Below are 26,524 nucleotides of genomic sequence, written 5' to 3'. Positions count from 1 at the left end.
AAGCTGAGGCTCTAACCGCTGAGCCACCGAGCCGCCCACTTTAAAGAATGGAATGTTTTATCTCTCTGTGAGAAGCAGTTCTTACATTAAGAGTTGTTGATCTTAGTTTTTCCTAAAATAAGAAAAAATATTCTTTGTCTAAAACTGAAGAAGATTCAAAAAGTTATCATGTTTTTAGCAAATTTATCTGAACAAGAAATGGGTAGATTTTATTTCCTAAAACAAGATTTTTTTTCTTATTTTTTTAACTTATTATTTAAAGTAAGACATTTTTTACTTGCTTAGAATCCACTTTGTGCAGTGCAGAGAGTGGCTTTGAATTGTTGTTGATACATGATAGAACAAGCTGCTGTGCCTCTTTACAGCCACTTGGTGTCGCTGTTGTCCAGGACTCCAGTTCAAATGCTTTCAATAGTGTGTCAGAGCAACACTACATGTACAGTATATACTCAGAGCAACACTACATATACAGTATATACTCAGAGCAACACTACATGTACAGTATATACTCAGAACAACACTACATGTACAGTATATACTCAGAACAACACTACATGTACAGTATATACTCAGAACAACACTACATGTACAGTATATACTCAGAACAACACTACATGTACAGTATATACTCAGAACAACACTACATGTACAGTATATACTCAGAGCAACACTACATGTACAGTATATACTCAGAACAACAATACATGTACAGTATATACTCAGAACAACACTACATGTACAGTATATACTCAGAGCAACACTACATGTACAGTATATACTCAGAGCAACACTACATGTACAGTATATACTCAGAGCAACACTACATGTACAGTATATACTCAGAACAACAATACATGTACAGTATATACTCAGAACAACACTACATGTACAGTATATACTCAGAGCAACACTACATGTACAGTAAATACTCAGAACAACACTACATGTACAGTATATACTCAGAACAACACTACATGTACAGTATATACTCAGAACAACACTACATGTACAGTATATACTCAGAACAACACTACATGTACAGTATATACTTACAAGTGGCAGTTTTTGTACTTAGTGAACTTTGGGGCTGTTGTGTTTTATTCAGGCTTATTTCAGTCGACAAAAATATCTGGACATTTTAGTCACAGTTTTAGTCACAGTAACTTATTACTTATTTTAGTCGATAAAATGAACTGTGGTGATGAACCTCTTAACCCCCGCCTGAACCGAGCACATTCTCTGCAGTCTGGCTTTACCTAAATCTAAAGGCTTGTTGAAAAAAAGCATCAAAATGGAGATGAAAAGAAGAAGAAAAACGAGGAGTGTGAAAACGCAACAAAAAAAGTCTAAAAGTGACAAAATAAAGCCGCAAAAGAGCAACTTAATAGTGACGAAAGTGCAGCAAAAGAGTGAGAAAAACTCAATAAAAAGTGGTAAAAATTAGATATAAAAAGAAGGTGAGAAAAGTGACGTCAACGCGAAAAAGATCTGTTTAGATGAGTTTTGTAGGTCTTTCAAATGTGGTGTTAGATTTGGGTAAAGCCAGAGCCATGGAAGATGTTTTAGTTAGGGGGCGCTGAGGGACAAAATTTACCCCCAAAATACTTTTTCTGTGCATAAATCCTATTTATTAACCTCTTAACTCCCGCCTGAGCCGAGAGCATTTTCTCCAGTTCAGCTTTACCCAAATCCTGTAGGCCAGTGTGACGCCTCATTTGAAAGACCTACAAAACTAAACTGATCTTTTTCCTCACGGCAGATTTTTTTTCATCACTTTTTTTGTCGGGCAGTCGACTCTTTTTTGTCACTTTTTCGTCAAATTATTCACATTTCATGTCAAATTCTTATCACTTTTTCGTCAATTTTTTGTAATTTTTTTGTAATTTTTTTGTAATTTTTTTGTAATTTTTTTGTAATTTTTTTGTAATTTTTTTGTAATTTTTTTGTAATTTTTTTGTCAATTTTTTGTAAATTCTTAGTCAAATTTTCGTAATTTTTTTTCAAATTTTTGTCAATTTTTTGTCAATTTTTTGTCAATTTTTTGTCAATTTTTTGTAATTTTTTTGTCAATTTTTTGTCAAATTTTTGTCAAATTTTTGTCCATTTTTGTCATTTTTTGTAAAATTTTTGTCACTTTCTCATAAAAATTATCGCATTTTTTTGTCAAATTCTTATCGCTTTTTCGTCCTTTTTTTCAAAATTTTTCATAAAATTTTTCTCACTTTTTCATCAAATTTTTGTCAATTTTTTGTCCATTTTTTATAAATTTTTTGTCACTTTCTCATCAATGTTTTCTCACTTTTTCCACATTTTCATCCGTGTTTTCGTCTCAGCTTTGTCGCTATTTTCACACCTTTTTTCCAGAAGCTTTTGGAGAAAATGTGCTCGGTTCAGGTGGGAGTTAAGGGGTTAATATTGCCTGCAGTTCACAAACTATCCACCAGGGGGTTCCCACGGCCTTGGGTAAAGCTCAACTGGAGAAAATGTGCTCGGTTAAGGGGTTAAAAATAGTAACAATACAAGCACTTTTTCCTAAACAAATCTCAAACTTGATGTAAAAATGGCGGTGGACGGTCAGTCTGACGTGTATCCGTGAGTCTCGTCCTCCATCCCTCGATCCTTAGATAGGTAGGTCTTTCAAATGTGGTGTTAGATTTGGGTAAAGCCAGAGCCATGGAAGATATTTTAGTTAGGGGGGGCTGAGGGACAGAATTTACCCCCAAAATACTTTTTCTGTGCATAAATCCTATTTATTAACCTCTTAACTCCCGCCTGAACCGAGAGCATTTTCTCCAGTTCAGCTTTACCCAAATCCTGTAGGCCAGTGTAACATTGGAAAGACCTACAAAACTAAATGGATCTTTTTCCTCACGTCAGATTTTTTCACTTTTTTTGTCGGGCAGTCAGCTCATTTTTGTCAAATTTTCGTGACTTTTTTGTCACTTTTTCGTCAAATTATTCGCATTTTTTTTGTCAAATTCTTATCACTTTTTTGTCAAATTTGTAATTTTTTGTCACTTTTTCGTCCATTTTTTCGTCAAATTTTTGTCCATTTTTGGTCATTTTTTTAATAAATTTTTGGTCATTTTTCGGCCATTTTATCTCAATTTGTTGTCAATTTTTTCTCACTTTTTTGCCACTTTTTCGTCAAATTATTCGCATTTTTTTGTCAAATTCGTATCACTTTTTTGTCCATTTTTTGTCATTTTTTAATAATTTTTTGTCACTTTTTCGTCCATTTTTTCGTCAAATTTTTGTCCATTTTTTATTATTTTTTTGTCACTTTTTTGTCCATTTTTGGTCATTTTTTAATAACTTTTTTGTCATTTTTCGGCCATTTTGTCTCCATTTTTCGTCAAATTTTTCTAATTTTTTTGTCCATTTTTGGTCATTTTTTTATACATTTTTTGTCACTTTTTCGTCCATTTTTCCTCAATTTTTCGTCAAATTTTTCTAAATTTTTCGTCAATATTTTGTCCATTTTTTGTCACTTTCTCGTCAACGTTCCTCACTTTTGTCACATTTCCATCCTTGTTTTTGTCTCAGTTTTGTCGCTATTTTCACACCTTTTTCCCAGAAGCTTTTGGATTGGGGTAAAGCTGGAGAAAATGTGCTCGGTTCAGGTGGGAGTTAAGGGGTTTAACATTGCCTGCTGTTCACAAACTATCCACCAGGGGGTTCCCACGGCCTTGGGTAAAGCTCAACTGGAGAAACTGTGCTCGGTTAAGGGGTTAAAAATAGCAACAATACAAGCACTTTTTCCTAAACTTGATGTAAAATAATGAGAATGCTTCTGTAACTGTTCCCTCCCTGCCCCCTCATGGCGGTGGACGGTCAGACTGCCGTGTATCCGTGAGTCTCGTCCTCCATCCCTCCATCCTTCGCCGTTTCCCGTGGCTCGTTGTTTTGTTTAAGTGGAAATTCCCCGTGATCTCGTGTGTGGATTATGTAACGGCAGCAGGACAGAGGGAGGCTGCCAGCGCCGCCGCGTGATTGGCTCCCGGAGTCACGCGGCCACAGCGCTGCCCGTTTCCATGGGAACTGTCTCCCTCCATCATCCGGCGAGATGTGATTTTGACCTAGTTTTAAGGGGGGGGGGGGGGGGGGGGATACGGGCGCCGCGTGCGAGGGCAGGTGAGGAGCGGAGGGAGGAGCCAGTGGAAACATGTGGGAGTCAAATATATGATCACGGGACAATTATTCAGCCCCAAATGTCGACTCACTGCAGAATCTGCTCAGTCGGCTCTTTGTGTTATTGTGTTCAAACAGTTTAGATCATATTACACTCTTCTGTGGAGCTTCACGTGCATTTCTCGGATGCACCGATACCAGTATCGGGTATCGGGCCGATACCACAGGCTTGTACTCATACTCGTACTCATTCATGAGGTCCCGATACCAGAAACCTCTCAGCTGAGGAGAGAAGAAGCAACAAACTGTAGAATAGTTTAGTGTAAACACAATAATCCACATAGAGCTGACTTTATTACAGACTGCGCTCTCTAAACCAGAGTCTGAGCTGGATTTAACCAGAGCTAAATGTTGTTAGCGCTGCAGCGTCTGCAGTGTTTACAACATACAGGCTAACGATGCTAACTCGCTGCAGCGTCTGCAGTGTTTACAACATACAGGCTAACGTTGCTAACTCGCGGCTAACAGTTTTGGCCATTCTGACGCAGTTTTAAGCCCAGGGGTTTATTCATCTGAAAAACTAACCCAGCGACTAAAAAGGCCTCAGAAAATCCAGATTAAAGACATACAGCATGTTTATATTGAGGAAAATGAGCTGCAGCAGAACAATGAAAACGCTGTAGCTTCTCGCTAAGTTACTACAAACACACGAGAAAATCTACAGGAGCTGAAGTAAAGACGAAAAGAGACCATTTAAGAAACATCTCAATACTATTGTTACATAAAAACACATAAATGAATAAAGCTCAGGCATTGGGAGCTTTAGGACATGGGCTTTTCTGTCTGTGATGGACAGAGACATAAAAATAAAAAAATAAAAATTATATTGAATGAAAATAAAATAAACAAATAAATGGCTTCAGCACAATTCTAATATAACTGCTCTTAAAAGTGTCGCCGACTTTACTTAAGGAAATGTACATGAGTAAATTTACTAATTACAAACCAATCTGCTGTGAAAAAAGTAAGAACGTTGAAGAAAATGCCTTGTACTCGTATCGGTATTCGGTATCGGCGAGTACTTAAATCAAAGTACTCGTATTCGTATCGGTTTTAGAAAAAGTGGTATCGGTGCCTCCCTAATGTTTTCAGTCCCTTCTTTTCATTCACAAAATTAAAGTTAGTTGACCCAGGCTCTGACACATCCTTCCTCTCACTGTTTTCCCAATAAGGATCAGCGATGTCTTTCTGATCTTACTTAGTATTACTTGTCCGTGAGAGTAAACACTACGCTGACAGAAAAGGCGAAGGGACAGAGGGATATCGTACATCCAATTACACAATGGAGAAACATTTTTTTCACGCAAACTTGGCTGTAAATACTGTTTAAGCGGCGCTAGCTCGCAGTTAGCTTTCCCCGTTAGCCTGTTAGCTTCTTCTTCGGGATCCTAATTGTTGCGTTGTTTCAATAAGCTTTTCTCATGTCAAAAGATCCAGCGTTGCATCCACTTTTCACCAAGATCTTGTTTTAATAATCCAATCACATTCCTTTATAAAAGTAACTCATTTTGACCAAAGTGCTTCACAACACACACTCATAGCATCACGAAGAAGAAGCTAACAAAGCAAACTTTCATTTATTGGTTTATTTGGTCGGGGCAGTGCACAGAAAAGTACCACAATTGCAACTTCACTGCCTACGGGTCAGAGTCACCAATACACACAAATTTCCCTACGGGGACAATAAAGTATACAAACAAACAAACACACACACCAACACACCAAACACAAACAAACACAAACAAACAAACACTAGTGGAATCACGAAGAAGAAGCTAACAGGCTAACAGGCAAAGCTAACTGCGGAAAAAAATATCTCCATTGTGTAATTGGATGAACAATATCCCTCTGTCCCTTTGTCTTTTCTGTCAGTGTAGGATTTACTCTCCAAGACAATGAATAAGTAAAAAAACGCAACTGCTACGGCACCTGCAGTGGGCATGAGTTACTTAGTTCTGCTTTAAATCTTTTATTACACGGCTCTTCAAACGTAAGTAGAAGCTCCGTTGATTTGAATGAGATTTCCCAACGTTCTACCGGTCATTATTTTCTGATAAAGGACGTCTGAAAAAAATAATGACGCTGCCAATGGCAACTGAGTTGGTGCTTTCATATCACTCTGCACGTACGTAGCAGCGACACTATCTGTCCCGTCACTGAGAGAGAAGTCGGGGAATCGCTGGTGAAGTTAGCGTGAGTATGACTTTCAACTTACCCAGAGATTCACCACCATTCCTCCACCTGCACCTTCAGCTAAGTAGCTAGGCTAGGCTGCTAGCTTTGCTGCTTCCAGCCTAGCCAAACGTTGCCGAGCAACGCGCAAACTTTTGGGAACTATTTGTCGCGAAAGTCATTAAATAAACCTTTCAGCTTCATAAAAGTGTACGAAGTTTATGTTGTGTGTTCAGTTGGCAAATGGCCGAATAATAAGCGGATAATGTATAGATAATGTACAGAACGCTGGTCATTATCGGGAAAATAAGCACCTTCAGGGCGAACCGGTCTTGTTTCTATCTCTCTGTGAAGCCCTTTGGTCTTCTTGGTGTTATTGTAAAGTGCTACTTAAGAAAAAAAGCTTGATGAATTGATTAAATCCCAGTGGCGACTCGGTTGTTTTGTTGAAGCTGGTCTGTTAGCAAACCTCACAGGCTCTGGGAAAGATGATCCTTTCCATTTGTGAAGTGGAAATTACAAGTGCATTATGTCCATGTGCTTTTGAGTCGTAGAAAAGTAAAACGTTTAATAAAAACACACCTATTGCTGAGTTGCAGGTTCTAGAGTATGATGATGTCACCGGACCCAGCGGGGGGAGGAGCCAGTTTTCTCCTATTTACAGCGTTACACTTCCACAAGTCATAGCTAAAAAGAAAACATTTCCTCAAAAACAAAATATTTTTTCCTCTATATAGTATAGGCCTTTAGAACGCTGTGATGTCACCTGCAACATACTATAAATACTATATATATTCGTGTGAGAATGTCGTCTATAAACCGCTGAACTACAGCTAAGCCTAAGTGTGTATAAAGAGATGATATTAATATTGAAAAACAGCTAAATGCACAGTGTCGACTTCATAACGATCTAAAAGACATAAAGACGAGGCACCGCTGCTCTCATAAGCTGGTGCCGGTGCTGGTTCCCGGTCAGTTCCAGTTTCAGAACCGGTTCTTTCGTTTTCCACTGAAAAAACGCTGGCTCTTAGTTCCAAAATCTGGTGCCGGTCGGGAACCAGTTAAAAGCTGGACCAAGAAACGAGCAGCAGTGATGTCAGCGGCTGGGGGCGTGGCTCTCTCCTCCAACAAACAATCCATATTAGTTAGTTTGTGCTTAACTTCTTGGAGAAGCCAAAACAGGAGGAAATTAATTGTTTTTTTTTTTGCTTTATGCTCTTTAGCTACAGCCAAAACAAGAAGGAACGGTTAGAAAGAAGAAATACAAATGTTGACGGCTGCTGTGACAGGAACATAAACGTATTTTCGTGTATTTTATGACCAGAAGTGTCTGTATTAGCCCTGTTTTTTGTGGCAGTTGACTTCCCAAAGCGTTGCTGTGGCAATAGGCACAACGTCAGCTCACTTTGGTGGAAAACCAAGTCCGTACGGATCCAACCCGGGCCCAGCACCAGCTCTGAACCAGCACCTTGGTGGAAGAGCCCTCTCTTAGGGCTTTTCCACCAAGGTGTTGGTTCTGGGCTGGTTCAGAGCTGGTTCTGGTGCCGGGTTGGTTCCAGACTGACTTGGTTTTGTACCAAAATGAGAGCTGTGCCTATTGTCATAGCAACGCTTTGGGAAGTCAACATCAAACATGGATAGTAACATCTCACTACAGCCACTTCTGGTTATAAAATACAGAAAAATAAGTTTATGTTTCAGTCACAGCAGCCGTTAACATTGTGATTTCTTCTTTCTAACTCTTGTTTTAGCTAAAGAGCATAAAGCAAAGCAACAGTTTCCTCCACAGAGACTGTTCTGGCTTCTCCAGGAAGTTCTAAGCACAAACTAACTAATATTGATGGTTTGTTGGAGGAGAGAGCCACGCCCCCAGCCGCTGACATCACTGGTGCTCGTTTCTTGGTCCATCCTTTAACTGGTTCCCGACCGGCACCAGATTTTGGAACCAAGAGCCGGCGTTTTTTTCAGTGGGAAACGAAAGAACCGGTTCTGAAACTGGAACTGGCCCAGAACCAGCACCGGCACCAGCTCGGTGGAAAAGGGCTATCAGTGGTGGTGAAAGGCCAAAGGTTTTCTCATCTCGGGGACTCAGGCATCAAAATGATCTCCCACTTGGAACATACCAGATGTAGTGGCGTTCATGTGCAATTTTCCACTCGACAAGTGATATTTACCAACATTACGAGAGCACATGAAGGTAGAAACACTAGCTGTGCCTCGGTTCATTAGTGAGTGTGACCAGTGTGTCCAGACCTCGGTGGCTCTTTTACATCACTGTCCTCGTCCCATACGTCTCCCCGCGGGACTGTCCTCTAACCCGACGCCCTGCCTCTGTGCCTCTGTCCCAGATGAGCAGGAGACCTCGGGCAGCATCATCTACACGGTGGAGCTGAAGCGTTACGGAGGTCCACTGGGCATCACCATCTCAGGGACCGAGGAGCCGTTCGACCCCATCACCATCTCGGGACTCACCAAGAGAGGCCTGGCCGAGAGGTACGGCACACATTCAGTACATTCTTGCGTTAAATTTAAAAATAATGACTCTGCTTTTTCTGAATAACCACAAAAGCACATAGCAAAATATCACCTTATTCTCTGTTTGAAAGAATATTAAATATGCTATGTTGTTTTCCCATTTTCCAGGTATTCGGTTGTAATGTCATGACATCTTAATCACTGTCTAACACTTTGTACATTGTAAGAAATGTCTAAAAATTATACAGTCAACTTACCTGCAGAAAAGTGATGTAGGTTCACTACAAAAAGTAAATATCAAGCATTGGCTTAAATGACTTGAATTGAGGAAATGTTTCTTGTTTTGAGCGGTTTTCACTCATTTAGACACTTTTCCTGATCGGACCGAGTTTGCTTTGCTTGTTTGACGACATTTCAGACCAGTTCTAGGGTAAATCTCACTTGAAATAAGAAAGTAAAATTGCCAATGAGATGAGACCAATTTTCTTTCCCCATTGGCAAAGAAAATGACCTGAAATAAGGACGAAATGTATCGAAACGAGTCAGAAACATCTCAGAACAAGTGAAATAATCCGGGACAAATGCCCAACAACTTCTTAACTCGTCAAAACAACTAACATTTGGATTATTGTGCTCAAATTGAGATGTTTATACTGATCTAGTTAAATACTTTTGGCAGTGTTTATTATAAGTGTAAAACTTCAACAAAAAAATGTGGTCCTGTTGTGGCTTAAGGCGCGAGAACAAGAGGAACGACATTTGAGACGATAAAATAATCTGATATTTCCAACGACAGTTAGACGTTTGTTTATCGTTACTATGACAACAGCTGAAACTGATCGAGCTTCCCGCCTCCAGCCAAGCCCGGAATGTTTACAAACAATTAAAGGGATACGTAACTAGGAACGCCGCTCGAACTGGTCATTACAACGTGTAAACTCGGAAACCTGAAGGCTGATACGAGTTCGTATAGATACAGATTTTTGAAAACAGTTAAGGGGGAAAACAATTTTGAAAAAATGTAAACAAACGCTGAAATATGAATATAGTTTCTACTAAATAAAGATACAAAGACATGGGGAGGAGCAAAGTGGTTCAACAGCCCATAAATACATGAATAACGGAGAATGCTAACTTGATGCTACATGTTAGCATCGGGCTAATGCTAACGGTTAGCTAGCGCTTGCTACAACTGCCGTTTTTTCACTTCTACTGAACAATCTGCTGTGAGAAAATATCCATATGGGCCTGATTTACACTTGACTTTATTTATGTGATAAATAAGTTCATATTCCACCAGAAAATGGATAAAAAGAGGAAAAATAGTGTTTTTCTAAAGATTCTATTTCCCCCTCGGCGAAGCCACGCCCCCTTCTATGACGAGTTGCGTCTGTATCCATACAAGATGAAGACAGTAATGGCGCCCCCCGGTGGAGCAGCGCCGCTAATGCTAAAACTGTAACAAAACCACAACATCAGTGACGTGAATGTTACTTTTAGTCACAGCTTTCAACAGAACGTTATGTTACATGTTTTTAAATACATCTGGTTCGGAGAAACTCTCATAAAACGTTAGCATCGTATGAGCTAACTGTTGTAGCATTAGCCGTGTTGTTTCGTATATCGTTTACACCATGGTCTGGGTGAATACTGGACTCTGATTGGCTGGTGCATTATTTTGGTGTAACCGCACACGTAGTCCGGTAGTTAAATCACTGGGATGTCACTCCGCTGTGGCGTCGCCATAGCAACGCCTGACACAGCTGAATCAGATAAAGGCGTAATTAGTGACTGACAGGAACGTATGAGATGGATTTAGTGTTTGCTAAATGTTTGTAGAGGAGAGTGAGCAGCTAGGTTAGCTACTGTTAATAACATATGAGCTTTACATTTCTATTGGAAACGGTTAAGGCTATTCATCATTTTCAGCCGTACATAAAACGATCCTGCATTGAAGCATCTTTGTCTGGATTAGTAAAGTCAAACATGTTAGTTTCAGTTGGGGGGGCCCAGGTGTGAGCGACTCCACCGCAGCTGTTTCTTCAGGTTGACCCCTGAACTCCCGCCTGAACCGAGCACGTTTTCTCCAGCTCGGCTTTACCCCAATCCAAAAGCTTCTGGAAAAAAAGGTGTGAAAATAGCGACAGAACTGAGACGAAAACAAGGATGAAGATGTGCCAAAAATGTGACAAAAAAAAGACAAAAAATGACAAAAAATTGACAAAAAAAAGACAAAAAATGACAAAAAATGTGACAAAAAACGACAAAAAAACGACAAAAAACGACAAAAAAGAGAAAAAAAGAGAAAAAAAGACCAAAAAAGACAATAAAGACAAAAAAAGACAAAAAAAGACAAAAAAAGACAAAAAAAGACAAAAAATATGACAAAAAATATGACAAAAAATATGACAAAAAAAGACAAAAAACGACAAAAAAAGAGAAAAAAAGAGAAAAAAAGAGAAAAACAAACAAAAAATGTGACAAAAAAAGACAAAAAAGACAAAAAAAGACAAAAAATATGACAAAAAAAGACAAAAAATATGACAAAAAAAAGACAAAAAATATGACAAAAAAAGACAAAAAATATGACAAAAAAAAGACAAAAATGTGACAAAAAAGACAAAAAATATGACAAAAAAAGACAAAAAACGACAAAAAAAGACAAAAAATTTGACAAAAAAAGACAAAAAATGTGACAAAAAATAAGGTAAATAACTGGTGCCCACGAGTGCCGCATATCGGTGTTTCCTTCCAGGGAAAAGTGTTTCCGGGTTAGTCCTGTTGTGTTGTGATTCTGTGCTGATGTTGTGTCGTTGAGCCTGACTGAGATCCTCGTAATAGCTGCGGAGAATGACTCGCTCTGAGACCAGCCTTCAGTGACCGGCTAATAACCCACACAAAATAGTCCCGTAGTCTGGCAGATTTAGTGACTTTAGTCAATGAAAAACACATTTATTATAAATGTTAGGTTTGTGGGACCCTGGTATAAGCGGATTAAACAACGAGGAGCCGCGTTAGACGTTATAATGCAGGAGGAACAACACTGTGTCGGGCGTTGGAACCGGCTAATGCGGCTCCTCAATGTTTAATCCTCACTTATTAAATCTGATGCAGAACATTCAAGGTTATTCGCAGAGGAAGTGTCATCCAGTTTTCTCTCGGTCTTTTATTCATTACTGGCGTCACACTCGTTTATTCCACCGCCCCGTATGGAAAGTGAATGGAATACCTGGGATGCATCAGCGTACAGGCATTTACAGGCTGATGATCTTGACCCACTTTGGCCCGAGTCGAAAATAGAAACACAGTGAGCCGTGAGCCAGAGGACGCGGAGGACACGCCGGACGCCACGGACACCACCACAGGCTGCAGGCAAAGCATGTGGGAGATACAAGGCAATCAGATACAAGGGGAAAAACACCTGATTAAGATGTTTATTATGGATTGAATGATTAGAGCAGTGACAGCAGAGCAGATAAAGGCATGGACGTGCGTATGGGTGTTTTTTGGTCACTGACAGGGCCGGACTGGGACTGAGAAACAGCCCTGGACTCTGGTCAGCCTGGCCCAAATGAGCGTAAAGGCGACACTTCCACAAATACATATTTTAACCTCTTACCCCCCGCCTAAACCAAATGCATTCTGTCCTCTTTTGAAAGCTAAGACCCACAAGACTGACCTTTTTCCTCGCGCTGTTGCTGTGTTGTGTCACCTTTTGTATGTTTTTGTTTTTGTTTTTATGTCACATTTTTGTTGAGTTTCTGTAATTTTTTGTTGAATTTTTATTGAATTTTTGTTGAATTTTTGTTGAATTTTTGTCATATTTTTATTGAATTTTTGTCACATTTTTGTCACATTTTTGTCACATTTTTGTCACATTTTTGTCACATTTTTGTTGAATTTTTGTCACTTTTTGTTGAATTTTTGTCATATTTTTGTTGAATTTTTGTCATATTTTTGTTGAATTTTTGTCACTTTTTTGTTGAATTTTTGTCACATTTTGTTGAATTTTTGTCATATTTTTGTTGAATTTTTGTCACTTTTTTGTTGAATTTTTGTCAAATTTTTGTTGAATTTTTGTCAAATTTTTGTCACTTTTTTGTCACATTTTTGTTGAATTTTTAATTATTTTTCTATCATTTTTTGTTGTGTTTTATTGTCCGTGTTTTTCTCTTTTTCTCCCTATTTTGATGCTTTTCTTTTGAGCTTTTAGATTTGGGTAAAGCTCGGTTGAGGCGGGACCTGTGGCCCTTCTGTGCTCTTCCAGAACGGACACATGGCCAGTCCACCCCTGGTCACTGATATTTTCTTTGTCGCCTTTAGATTTGATTACAGCTCACATTCAAGTCCGCAAAGCGTTCTCCACTTGTTCTGAGATGTTTTTGACTCGTTTCAATACGTTTTTATTTCAGGTTCATTTATTTGCCAATGGGGTAAGAAAATTCTCCGATCGGCAGTTTTACTTTCTTATTTCAAGAAGGATCACCGTAGAACCGATCTGAAATGTCATCCAACTAAATAAACTTGGTCCGACCAGGAAAACAAAACTCAAAACAAGATAAATATTCTCAAATTCAATCATTTTTTGATTGATTTGATTTATTTGAGTCATTATATTTACATTGTTTACATTATTTACATTACTTAGTCACAGAACAGAAAAACTCAAAGGGAATCGGCCGAAGCAAGAAAGCTTATAGGTGCCTACCCCCAATTCAAGATTAGTTTTACTTTCCAGCTGCAGTCCCCAATAGGGGTGATAATAATAGTGTTACAACACACATTACAACACATTATTACTTAGGTTGTTATTGTTATTATTGTTTTCATGTTTCTTTCCCATTCACGAAATACCATAACCAGTCATTACTTATAAAACCCTGTCACCATTCTATTGATTTACATCATTCTTTCAAGTATTGCATTTCTTATATTTTTTAAAATATACATATATATGGGCATACATACATAGACATATATACACACACACATATACATACATCACTGATGCCTTGTATTTTACTATTTTCACCATCACCTTAACAATAATGATGATGATTGCATTCTCCAAAATATCATGTTTCTTCTTGCTGTCATTCCCATTACCACATTCCCATTGCAATAGTGATTTATCTACTTATTTATTTGTTTTTATAATTATTATCATTATTACTTTAACTTGTTTTAGTGTTTTTTGATTGTTTGCCTTATTTTGTGAGGTGCATTAAAAAGCCAGGGTGTAATGTGGCCCGTTGGTTGAGGGCAGTAGCCCCCCCTCAGCGTGCCCCCACCCCGCTGCCCTAACCAGGTTGTTGGTGTGAGCAGTTTAGTAACCTAAGTAACCTGTGCTAGTGCTTTAAAAGACAAGGTTAATGGACCTGTTGAAATGGGGGGAGCCCTCCAGCTGGTCCATCACTCGCCTGCCCTAATAATATGTTGTTAAATGATGGTCCGTGGCAATGAGCAATAACAGCATTAGGTTTTCTTTCGCAAGTAAATTCTCTCAAGTTCCTGCAATACAGATCAAAAGGACTAAATTTAAGATTTAAACCCACACTTGGTATTTACTTTTTGTAGTGTAAACATTCGGGTAGTTCTGAGCTTTCAAATGAGGTATACTGTAGTGCAGTGGTTCCCAAAGTGGGATCTGGGCCCCCAAAGCTTATCTACAAAACAGGTACATTGAAAAACACAGATTTTGAAAGGAAATGTACATTTATTTGCTCAAATGTTCCTCATTAAATCAGTATTTAGCTGTTGTAGGTGATTTTCATGTAATTTTAGCTGTAAATAATAACACATTCTTTTGAATAGAGTAACTGATTATTATTTGGGGGCCGCGATGTCCCGGACTTTGGGAATGACTGCTGTGGTGAATATAGGGCCCAAACAAGTACCGTATTTTCCGGACTATAAGTCGCACCAGCCGTAAATGCATAATGAAGAAAAAAACATATATAAGTTACTGTGGAGAGTTCGGGAATGTGACGTCATATCGCTGAGCATTATGGGATTAGCAGCTAAACTAATGGAGATTTAAACAGTTAAAATACGTGAGTTATTGTTCACATTAAAACACTCGGAGACCACAGTGAGTTAGATGTTTTTACCAGCAGTAACTCAGCAGTAACGGAGCTGTTCCACCTTTTCTCCATGTTTTATACTGTTTTTAGCTAATGTTAGTCATTGGAAATGCTAACAGCTGCAAAGATGGCGGATCTCCATGGTAACTGTGGACTTTCCCGAACTCTATAAAGGCTCATAGATACCGACGGCATCTCTGGAATCGCCCATATATGGTCATTTTTAAAAACAGTTAAGGGAGAAAACAATTTTGAAAAAATCTAAACTTTCTCTAATTATTCAAAAACTACTGTAACAAACGCTGAATTATGAATAAAGTTTCTACTAAATAAAGATACAAAGACATGGGGAGGAGCAAAGTGGATCAACAGCCCATAAATACATGAATAACGGAGAATGCTAACATGATGCTACATGTTAGCATCAGGCTAATGCTAACGGTTAGCTAGCACAAGCTACAACTGCCGTTTTTTCCACTTCTACTGAACAATCTGCTGTGAGAAAATATCCATATGGACCTGATTTACACTTGACTTTATTTATGTGATAAATAAGTTCATATTCCACCAGAAAATGGCAAAAAAGAGGGAAAAATGTGTTTCTCTAAAGATTCTATTTTCCCCCTCGGTGACGCCACGCCCCCTTCTATGACGAGACGCCGTCTGTATCTATTCATAGATCAGACGGCATCTCTGGAATCGCCCATATTTGGTCATGTTTGAAAACAGTTAAGGGGGAAAACAATTAAGAGGAAAAGTCTTTTTCTAATTATTCAAAAACTACTTTAACAAATGCTGAATTATGAATATAGTTTCTACTAAATAAAGATACAAAGACATGGAGAGGAGCAAAATGGTTCAACAGCCCATAAATACATGAGTAACAGAGAATGCTAACATCTTGCTAATGCTAACGCTAGTTAGCACTAGCTACAAATGCCGTTTTTTGCTTAAACTGAACAATCTGCTTAGTTAGAGCAACCTCTGCTTTTCGCCAGTGCCTCACAAGTTTCTCGCTCACTTTCTTCCTAAGTTTTCAGTGGTGCAGGAGTAGCAGATACTGGAACACAGGCCTAGAGCGCCCCCTACTGGGTGTCTGTGTGACAATAACAACGATGTGATGTATTTTGTTATATAAGTCACACCCCCAGCCAAACTATGAAAACAAGTGCGCGTTATGGTCCGGAAAATACGGTTATCGATTATTTAAATAGTTGACAAGTATTTTAGTATCGATTTATCGTTTTCAAGACTGAAAAGGAGCAGAAATGACATGAAAATGTTGTATTCTAGATAAGAAACGACTTGTGTTTACTGTTCGGGTATGTACTGTAGAGTGTTTTTACTGTTCGGGTATGCACTGTAGATTGTTTTGTGCATTGTAAACGGAGCCTCTTACACATGTTCACTTTAAGTTTCCCCCACTCACGGCCCCTCCTTTGCTTGGTTTGTCCAGGACGGGTGCGATCCACGTGGGCGACCGGATCTTGGCCATCAACAGTGTGAGTCTGAAGGGGAAGCCGCTGAGCGAGGCCATCCACCTGCTGCAGATGGCCGGGGAGACGGTCACGCTCAAGATCAAGAAGCAGCTGGACAGTAAGGGCGACCGCCATCTTTAATCGTGATATGAGTCAGGCGTCTGCATGGGCTGGACAGATGTGAACAAGGGGGTTAGGGATTACATTTGGGTTTTTTATATCTCACAAAGAGCCTTTAGTTAAAATATCCATTGCTAAAGGTTTCAATCCAGGGCCGGACTGGGACTGAGAAACAGCCCTGGACTCGGACCAGCCGGGCCCGAATTAGCGTAATCGTGACACTTCCACAAATACATATTTTAACCTCTTACCCCCCGCCTAAACCAAATGCATTCTGTCCTCATTTGAAAGCTAAGACCCACAAAACTGACCTTTTTCCTCACGCTGTTGCTGTGTTGTGTCACCTTTTGTATGTTTCTTTTTTCTTTCTATTTTTTATTTTTTTTATTTTTTTTTTTCACATTTTTGTTGAATTTTTGTTGCATTTTTGTCACATTTTTGTCACTTTTTTGTTGAATTTTTGTCACTTTTTTGTCACTTTTTTGTTGAATTTTTGTCACATTTTGTTGAATTTTTGTCACATTTTGTTGAATTTTTGTCACATTTTTGTCACTTTTTTGTTGAATTTTTGTCACATTTTTGTCACTTTTTTGTCACATTTTTGTCACATTTTTGTCACATTTTTGTCACATTTTTGTCACTTTTTTGTCACTTTTTTGTCACATTTTTGTTGAATTTTTGTCACATTTTTGTCACTTTTTTGTCACATTTTTGTCACTTTTTTGTCACATTTTTGTTGAATTTTTGTCATATTTTTTTTTGAATTTTTAATTATTTTTCTATCATTTTTTGTTGTGTTTTTTTGTCCGTGTTTTTCTCTTTTTCTCGCTATTTTGATGCTTTTCTTTTTAGCTTTTAGATTTGGGTAAAGCTCGGTTGAGGCGGGACCGGTGGCCCCTCTGTGCTCTTCCAGAATTCACATATGGCCAGTCCGCCCCTGTTTCAATCATGGCACTTCATAAGGTTTGCTGTACCGCACTTTGAGCAGATGTAGCTGTTTTTAAATGTGCGACAAAAACATGCCGGAAAAGCTCTTAAAGGAACAGGCACCGTTTTTCCACACTGAGATATGTTCTTACCTGAGCTGTGACGAGTTCTTTAGGACCTGTCTGATCTTCAGTCACGTAAACACAGCGCAGACGGCGTTAGCATTTAGCCTCTCCCTCTCTCCTCTATAGCTCCAAAACAGGTCAAGATAGAAGCTACCAAGCTCTTCCACGCAGTATCCTTCACTTTATTGTGCGGATTTCGAACTACTCCTGGTATTATTACGCCTTACAATATAGTCCCCCCTTTTATCCGCTTAGAAAATCCACATAGTTTAATTGTGTGTAATTATACTTTGTAGTGGAACACTTCACGTAACCATATTTAAATAGTGAAAACGTGGAAGAGCTTGGTAGCTTCTATCTTGACCTGTTTTGGAGCTATAGAGGAGAGAGGGAGAGGCTAAATGCTAACGCCGTCTGCGCTGTGTTTACGTGACTGAAGATCAGACAGGTCCTAAAGAACTCGTCACAGCTCAGGTAAGAACATATCTCAGTGTGGAAAAACGCTGGCCTGTTCCTTTAATGAGATGATTGGAGGATCTTTCTTCTCCCCCGGTGTCTCTGGCCAGAAAACCACAATTGCAACTTGACTGCCTTCGGGTCAGAGTCACCAATACACACTAATGGAATCACGAATAAGAAGCCTGTTAGCTTCTTATTCGCTAGCACCACTTAAACAGTATTTACAGCCAAGTTTGAGTGAAAGAAATGATCTCCATTGTGTAATTGGATGAACAATATCCCTCTGTCCCTTTGTCTTTTCTGTCAGCGAAGTATTTACTCTCACAGACAATTAATACGTTATCGTAACTTGCTACGACGCCTGCAGTTGCGCTTATGGCCTCAAGGGGCAAGAGTTACTTAGTACTGCTTTTATACCATCGAACTGGTTGTTAAATGTAATATTAAAATGTCAGTCTGTTAAACATTAGAAGATAAGTTAAATAAGCTTCATTTAATTGTGTGTTTCCTTTAAGTTGGTTGGCAGCAGTGCACACATTCTGAAGATGAAAAGTCAAGTTTTATGCCAAGTTTTTTATCTAGTCTCATTTGGAATGCATGGCCGATTTTGTAGCAGCATTTTTTTCAAGAAGAGGGAGTACTTTTCACCGCAATTTCACACCGCTTCCCGGAGACCTGGGAGGCTCAGGGAGGGCTCACTCTAAACGCCCTAACCCTCCTCTTTCCCAGGCAAGTTCGGTAACATGTAAAAATACTCATCCCTGTAGCACAAAGAGTAACGTTTATTTCCAACCCCGGACGAGACGGTGCGAGACGTGACACACCGCGGAGTTATTTCAGTTTCCAGATCGACGATCCTCCGCACAATGCCAGTCATGCGAGGTCACATGTTGATAAAACAGCTGCTCTCTCGATGTGTGACTCCGCTATTATTAAACACCGTGTGATCCGGGGCGACTGCTGCTCTGGCATCTGTCACAGAGGAGAAAATGTACGTGCGCTTTATAGTTAACGGCCTTCGAAAGATTCTACGAGCCGGAGCCTTGAGTAACGAAAACCTGAAGTGCGGGAATTAACCAAGATCAAATCAGGACCAAAGGATGTTACAGTGTCAAAGAAACTGTATCGTATCGGAAGCCCATGTACTGATCCTTTTGATGCTCGAGTTCTAGGAAAGAATTATGCAAAATGCCTCAGCTTCAGAGCCGTGGGAAGATGTGTTAGTTAGGGGGCGCTGAGGGACAAGATTTACCCCCAAAATACTTTTTCTGTGCATAAATCCTATTTATTAACCTCTTAACTCCCGCCGGAACCGAGAGCATTTTCTCCAGTTCAGCTTTACCCAAATCCTGTAGGCCAGAGTAACGCCTCATTTGAAAGACCTACAAAACTAAATGGATCTTTTTCCTCACGGCAGATTTTTTCACTTTTTTTGTCGGGCAGTCGACTCATTTTTGTCAGATTTTCTGGACTTTTTTGTCACTTTTTTGTCAAATTATTCAATTTTTTTTGTCAAATTCGTATCATTTTTTCGTCAATTTTTTGTAAATTTTTGTACATTTTTTGTCCAATTTTTGTCATTTTTTGTCAATTTTTGTCCCTTTCTCATCAAAATTGTCGCATTTTTTTGTCAAATTCTTATCGCTTTTTTGTCCTTTTTTTTCGCAATTTTTCGTCAAATTTTTCCCACTTTTTGTCATTTTTTTGTCATTTTTTCATCAAAATTTTCTCTTTTTTTGTCAAATTTTTGTCCATTTTTGTCACTTTTTCGTCCTTTTTTTTAGCAATTTTTTGTAAATTTTTTGTCACTTTTTCATCAAATTTTTGTCCATTTTTGTCATTTTTTTCATCAAAATTTTCTCTTTTTTTGTCAATTTTTTGTCAATTTTTGTCATTTTTTGTCAATTTTTTGTCACTTTTTCATCAATGTTTTTTCACATTTCCATCCTTGTTTTCGTGTCAGTTTTGTTGCTATTTTCACACCTTTTTTCCAGGAGCTTTTGGATTGGGGTAAAGCTGGAGAAAATGTGCTCGGTTCAGGTGGGAGTTAAGGGGTTAATATTGCCTGCAGTTCACAAACTATCCACCAGGGGGTGCTGCAGCGCCCTCAGCACCCTGGGTTCCCACGGCCTTGCTCAGCTTTGATATTTTACATTTTATAATTTGAAAATGTGTCTCTGTAAGAATTTGAAACGCAGGGAAAGAGCTGGTGAACACTAGGGCTCCTCCTGCTGGCAGCTGTAGGAATCATTTTTGGGGGGGTTCGGTTTGAACAATGACATTAGTACATTAGTGTAATCAGGAAGTCCAGAACGAGGCGCTGACGCTGTAGAAGAAGAAACAGCTCAATTTAACACCTTTGTCCGAAGAATACTTAAAACTGCGTGACTACTGGTTTTAACAAAAGAGGATACTTTTAACTGTTTTACTTAATGTCTGACTGATATATATGTAAAGGAACAGGCCGGCGTTTTTACATACTGAGATATGTTCTTACCTGAGCTGTGACAAGTTCTTTAGGACCTGTCTGATCTTCCCCCGTGCCTTCAGTCATCAGTGTCACTGCAGGTTTCTGTTTCGTTTTTACCGCGGACCGGATTATTTGTTGTTATCTTGTGTAAAAGGCGAGTTTAGACGGAGCGTTTGTGTTTGTGATCGATCATGAGACTGACCCGAGAGAAGACGAGACGCTCGCGCTGATGGGAGGAGTTATTTTGAGGCGTGGGACTGACCTGCACACGGAGCAGCTGGACGTGCTTTGAAGATGCGATGGTGACTTTATTAAAAACCCTGGAGGGTCATAAACATTTGTCCTGTTTCCAAATATGGTCACAGGAGGTTTGGAAAGTGGCTAAATCTGTGTCAAAGTTACGCTGGGATCAGCTCCTCCGCAGCGTCGCCCTCGGCCCGGGTTCAGTTTGTTACTTCCTGCACGTGAGTTTTCATTTACACCAGTATGAGACAAACTCCTAACATGGGGAATATTTCTACTGCTATAGTTTCTAATAAAAGCCCCGGCCTGTTTTAGAGACCGGCTTTAATTTGCCTCCGCCAGCCACGAACCCGGCCCCTGTCGGAGACCCGGCCCCTGTCGGAGACCCGGCCCCTGTCGGAGACCCGGCCCCTGTCGGAGACCCGGCCTCTGTCGGAGACCCGGCCCCTGTCATAGACCCGGCCTCTGTCGGAGACCCGGCCCCTGTCGGAGACCCGGCCTCTGTCGGAGACCCGGCCCCTGTCATAGACCCGGCCTCTGTCGGAGACCCGGCCCCTGTCGGAGACCCGGCCCCTGTCGGAGACCCGGCCCCTGTCGGAGACCCGGCCCCTGTCGGAGACCCGGCCGCTGTCGGAGACCCGGCCCCTGTCGGAGACCCGGCCTCTGTCGGAGACCCGGCCCCTGTCGGAGACCCGGCCGCTGTCGGAGACCCGGCCCCTGTCGGAGACCCGGCCTCTGTCGGAGACCCGGCCCCTGTCGGAGACCCGGCCGCTGTCGGAGACCCGGCCGCTGTCGGAGACCCGGCCCCTGTCGGAGACCCGACCTCTGTCGGAGACCCGGCCCCTGTCGGAGACCCGGCCCCTGTCGGAGACCCGGCCCCTGTCGGAGACCCGGCCCCTGTCGGAGACCCGGCCGCTGTCGGAGACCCGGCCGCTGTCGGAGACCCGGCCTCTGTCGGAGACCCGACCTCTGTCGGAGACCCGGCCCCTGTCGGAGACCCGGCCCCTGTCGGAGACCCGGCCTCTGTCGGAGACCCGGCCTCTGTCGGAGACCCGGTCCCTGTCGGAGACCCGGCCCCTGTCGGAGACCCGGCCCCTGTCGGAGACCCGGCCCCTGTCGGAGACCCGGCCCCTGTCGGAGACCCGGCCCCTGTCGGAGACCCGGCCTCTGTCGGAGACCCGGCCCCTGTCGGAGACCCGGCCCCTGTCGGAGACCCGGCCCCTGTCGGAGACCCGGCCTCTGTCGGAGACCCGGTCCCTGTCGGAGACCCGGCCTCTGTCGGAGACCCGGTCCCTGTTAGACCCGGCCCCTGTCGGATCGGCCTTCAGTGTCAGCGTATACCGGTATTTGAATGAAAATGTGAATGGGTGAGTGGTTCCTTGAGGCAAAGCGCTGCCCAATATAAATGTGTCCATATAGTGTCCATTAACAAAACTAATCAATTTAAATAACTGTAATGAAAAATAACTTTGGGATCAAGGATTGTTCACAAATGTATTTCCTGTACAGAAACACAACAGGGACAAACCTTCTTCCTTGCTGTGAGAAGTATGGTGGGTAAAAGTAACAATGTATCAATATATGTAAAGTACAGATCCTCTGAAACTCCAGTACAGTAAATTTACTCACTGACCACCTCTAAATGTCATAACCCCGATGTGTCGCCATGGCTGCGACCCCGTCCTGAACGGCGTGAAGTTGACCGTCGCCCGTGCTCCGTTTGCAGATTTTGAGGAGAGGAAGGACGAGCGTTCGGAAATGGGCGACACCACGGAGAACGAGCTGAGCGACACGGAGGACGACCTCACCGACAGCCAGCACACCAACAAGCTGTCCCCGCTCTTCTCCACCGCCGTCCCCAGCGCCGACTCCACCAACGTGCCCAGCGTGGACTCGGCCATGGACTCGTGGGACGGCTCCGGGCTGGACCAGGTCTTCAGCAGCCAAGGTGAGGAAGAAAAAAAAAAAGTCATATTCAATGCAATAGTGGAGGTGATGAGCAAAACAATAAACCCTTGGCTTGAACTAAAACAGTATAAGCTACGAATCGAGGACAATAGTTGCATTTTGTTTCTGCTGAATTCAAGCTAACACCTCAAAATACTCAACACTTTAATCTTTTCATTCATAACTTGAAGGAACTTTTGTAAAATTACTTAACAATCTTAAAATGTGCGTTCCGTTAATGAAGTTCCACTCGCGACTGTGAGTGAAGATAGAAATCCCAAAAAGGCCAAACATTGTAAATCCTTTCAATGGAAACTAGAAGATTTACAAACTGCACTGACGACGAGACACCTGACAACTCCCAGCATGCACTTCTTTGCAAACATTTGTCTAAAATGTATAAAAAACAGAGGTCTGAGGTTCTGTGGGTCCTGGAGGGAGTTACAATAAACTATTTCCTCTTATATTCACAATGTGAGGGGCATGAGTGTGATGTCCCAGAGGCCCATTGCTCATTATACAAGATTATCTGAACCATGACTCAAGAAAGCGCTACTAGAGGGTAAAAGGCGTCACATCCCTCTAATGGAGGAGTTATGTAATTGCTTAAATGCAGTGATAGAGATTCTGATGACTTTTCCCGTTAACTGTGGGCCGGTGTCAGGTATTATGGGCCTTATTTCGGTGTGATTGGCCCATCCGGCCCGAAAGTACGTCGGCCCACCGGGAAAACTCCCGAATCTCCCGATGGCCCGTCCAGCCCTGGTTATCGTCATTAAAATAAGGAGCGTCAACAAAAGATATCGTTATCGTCTTCGTTGACGAAAACAACACTGGTCGTGATGTGCGGGTCGACCCGAAACCCGCGGTCAACCCGTGGGGCCCGCGGTTTCGGTCGGGTATCTCAAAATTACGGCAAACTTCGGGTGTGGGTGGGTCGGGTCACAAAGCGCACTTGTTTTGTTTTGTCCTTATATTGTTGTCTCACTACATACAGGTCATTCTTATCCATAAATGCCACAAAAGTCGACTGTGTTTAGTTGAATGTTTTAGGGGTAAATGTATCATTAGTATGTTATGTTTAGAGTCACCTGGACGATCCTTCTGTATGACTTTGATCACGGCTACAAATGCGCCACAATAGCCGTGCCCGAGCACATATGACACGCACATGTGATGAAAGTAAAGCATCAAGAAGAAGAACAAGGTGAAACTAATATAAAGACACAGCCTCTGACTGACCTGAGGAGCTTCTGAGCGTCAGGTGAAGCTGCTCCACTTTAGTCCAAACTCCGTTTCCTTTGACAGAAAGACTCGTCCATGACGTGGTGGAAGTAAAGCCTCATGATAGTTTCTGCTCCTCGTTTCCTGATGAGTCCATTCGTGATTTCAAAGGTTCCTCAGCGGTTCAGCAGCAAAACAAAGCATCAAGAGCTGATTCTCCTGTAAACTCGGGGTCACGTGACGCGCTCCCGTTTGAGTGACATCCAGCTGCAGCGAGACTCAGGCAGCAGGTTTTTAATGTGCGTGGGTCGGGTCAGGTCGGGAAACTGAGAGGCTTTTCTCCGGGTCGGGTTTAAATTACAGCGGGTCGGGTTGGTGCGGGTCAGAAAAAAAGCCGACCCGCACATCTCTACTGTACAGAATGACTCAGAATGGATCATGCTGGATTATGGGCTTTAATAATGTGGAGGACAGTTTGAACCAGAGCCGCCTTAAAGGGGCTGGAAGCAAGTTCGCCATTTTATACTCACTACTGCCACCTCAGGCCATATGTGTAACTGCACCTTCTATATTAAGCTCGTACATGACGGCAATTCGGGCCGAAGTGACACATTTTTGAGTGACAGTGCAGGATTGTAGAGGCGGTTGTGGTGAACAGGTCTGAGCTCATTCTACACATTAAGACATTGTTGGAACATGTAGGGGGAAGAAAATACTTAATTTGAACATTTTAAAACTCCTAATAGTCCCTTTAACCAACGGGCGAGCAGGGGCCGGAGCCCAGGGGCTCTTCGGCCTCCTTGTAGTGGCTCTTTTGTCCCACTGGAGCAGCACCGAGTATCTCTACAAGGAGAACCGGTTCTGCTGAGTAATCCATCATTGACTCCTTCATTAACGACGCCTCTGATTGATCCGCTTTGCGCCGCAGCTTCTTTATACGATAAACCTGCAGGCGCGGAGCCGCTGCAGATACACGGCTGCAGATCCACGCACCACTCGCACCATCCCAAACGCCTGCGCTGTTTTAGGATCCGCTACACGTTGTAAAGAGCCCGTCTGAATCTGTCCTCTTCATACATGCTAACACTGCAGCTGCTGCGTTATTAACATGCGCTTTTGCTGCTCGCTCGTATCATTCACAAACTACGACGCTGAAGGGCTGAGAACATCCTTCCACCCTGTTCATAAAAATAGAGTGTCTGTTATTTTTATAACCATTCTACATTAGCTTTATAAAAACGCTTTGAGGAAGTTCATGTCAAAATAGGTCATTTCTTTTCATATTATAATTTATAGCCTATTTTTTAATGAATTTATAAGCAAAACGATAAAGAACCGTATCAATAAGAGAAACTATCAATGGTATTAACGTCGATCAAAAAATATATATCGGGGGGTGGCTACAATTCTGTTTAAGCCCCGGGGGTGGGCCTGGCTTGAACATGACACAATTGTAATCATGAAATAGAGAACGAGGCGCTGACGCCGTAGAAGAAGAAACAGCTAAAGTTAAAGGGGGGTATTCTGCAAAATGGACTTTTTCCATCTTTCCATCCTGTTATTCTGTCACTCCCTCATTAAAAACATGGCTGAAGTCTTGCCTTGGCACATTCACGTATTTCTGAGTAATCTGTAAAAACTCTGATGGCGGCCATTTTAGGGATAGGTTTGCCTGAGTCCTCCTAGGAACGCCCCCACCTCCTGGAGACGCCTCCGAGCTTTGGTCACCAGCCGAGTAACCGACCACTGCTCCTCAGCAGAACCCCCTCCCCACTGATGCCACAGACAGCGTGTGGAGGGGGCGTGTCGGAAAGGCTCAGAGGTTCTTAAAGAGACAGAGGCCTATTTCAAGACATTCACTACAGCCATTTTGAGAGAGACATTTTATACAAGGCAGTTATTCTAATTTACTGCATTTACAGACCAACAGGAGGTTTGTCATCATTGTAGTGAGATATAGACTGGTGCTATGGGGCTGACAAAAGCAGAACACCCCCTCTTTAACAGCTTTGTCCGAGGATTAACTCAGAATTGCGTGAATGTTGTGAAACACTTCTCCAGGTCTGTCTTTGGCGAGAAAACAAAGCATTTGAAACATCCCAACTCTTAACAGGGATGAGTGAGCAGAATTTTCACGTTCACTTTTCAGGGTCAAAGCTGTTTTGTACAATTAACTGTCTATAAAAACACAAACTGCTGCATATTCAGTGCACTAAGGGAGAGCAAAACGCATTTAATTTCACTTCTAGTTACAATAAATACATAAATCTTTGCGCTCACATTAAAAGAACATACCTGGGGAACACTGGAGAGTAACTGTTCAAACATCAGGTGTGTTCATTTTGAGTCCAATCAATCAAACAACTGGATCTTCTTGATCTTGAAAGCTCAGTCAGTTTGATTGATGGGACTTGTGATGAACATACATGAATGATTTACTCTTGTGCACCAGAGTTACAGGATGTACGTTAACAGCAGACAAAGAAAAAACAGAATAAAGTGACAGATTAATACGCGTCAGGGCTGTACCTTGTCATCGGTCTTGTTCGTCGTCTGAATCCAATCAAGTTCCCTTTGTTTATGGCATGTTTTATGAGTGTTGCACCGTAT

The 26,524-nt window shown here is 41.5% G+C and overlaps 1 protein-coding gene across 1 annotated transcript in view; it reads left to right on the top strand.

The window, feature by feature from the left end:
* The window catches only part of grip2b (glutamate receptor interacting protein 2b), a 411,537-nt gene that overhangs the window by 346,614 nt on the left and 38,399 nt on the right, over positions 1–26,524 (top strand). The window contains exons 17-19 of the mRNA XM_079579372.1: positions 8,712–8,856; positions 16,378–16,517; positions 22,470–22,691. Of these exons, the coding sequence (XP_079435498.1) occupies positions 8,712–8,856; positions 16,378–16,517; positions 22,470–22,691 (507 nt within the window). The remainder of the gene's footprint in view (positions 1–8,711; positions 8,857–16,377; positions 16,518–22,469; positions 22,692–26,524) is intronic.

This window comes from Gobius niger (genome assembly GCF_951799975.1).
Source record: "Gobius niger genome assembly, chromosome: 20".
NCBI classification, from domain to species: Eukaryota; Metazoa; Chordata; class Actinopteri; order Gobiiformes; family Gobiidae; genus Gobius; species Gobius niger.
Note: the sequence above shows the minus strand (reverse complement) of the source record. Positions and strands in the feature narration are given on the sequence as shown.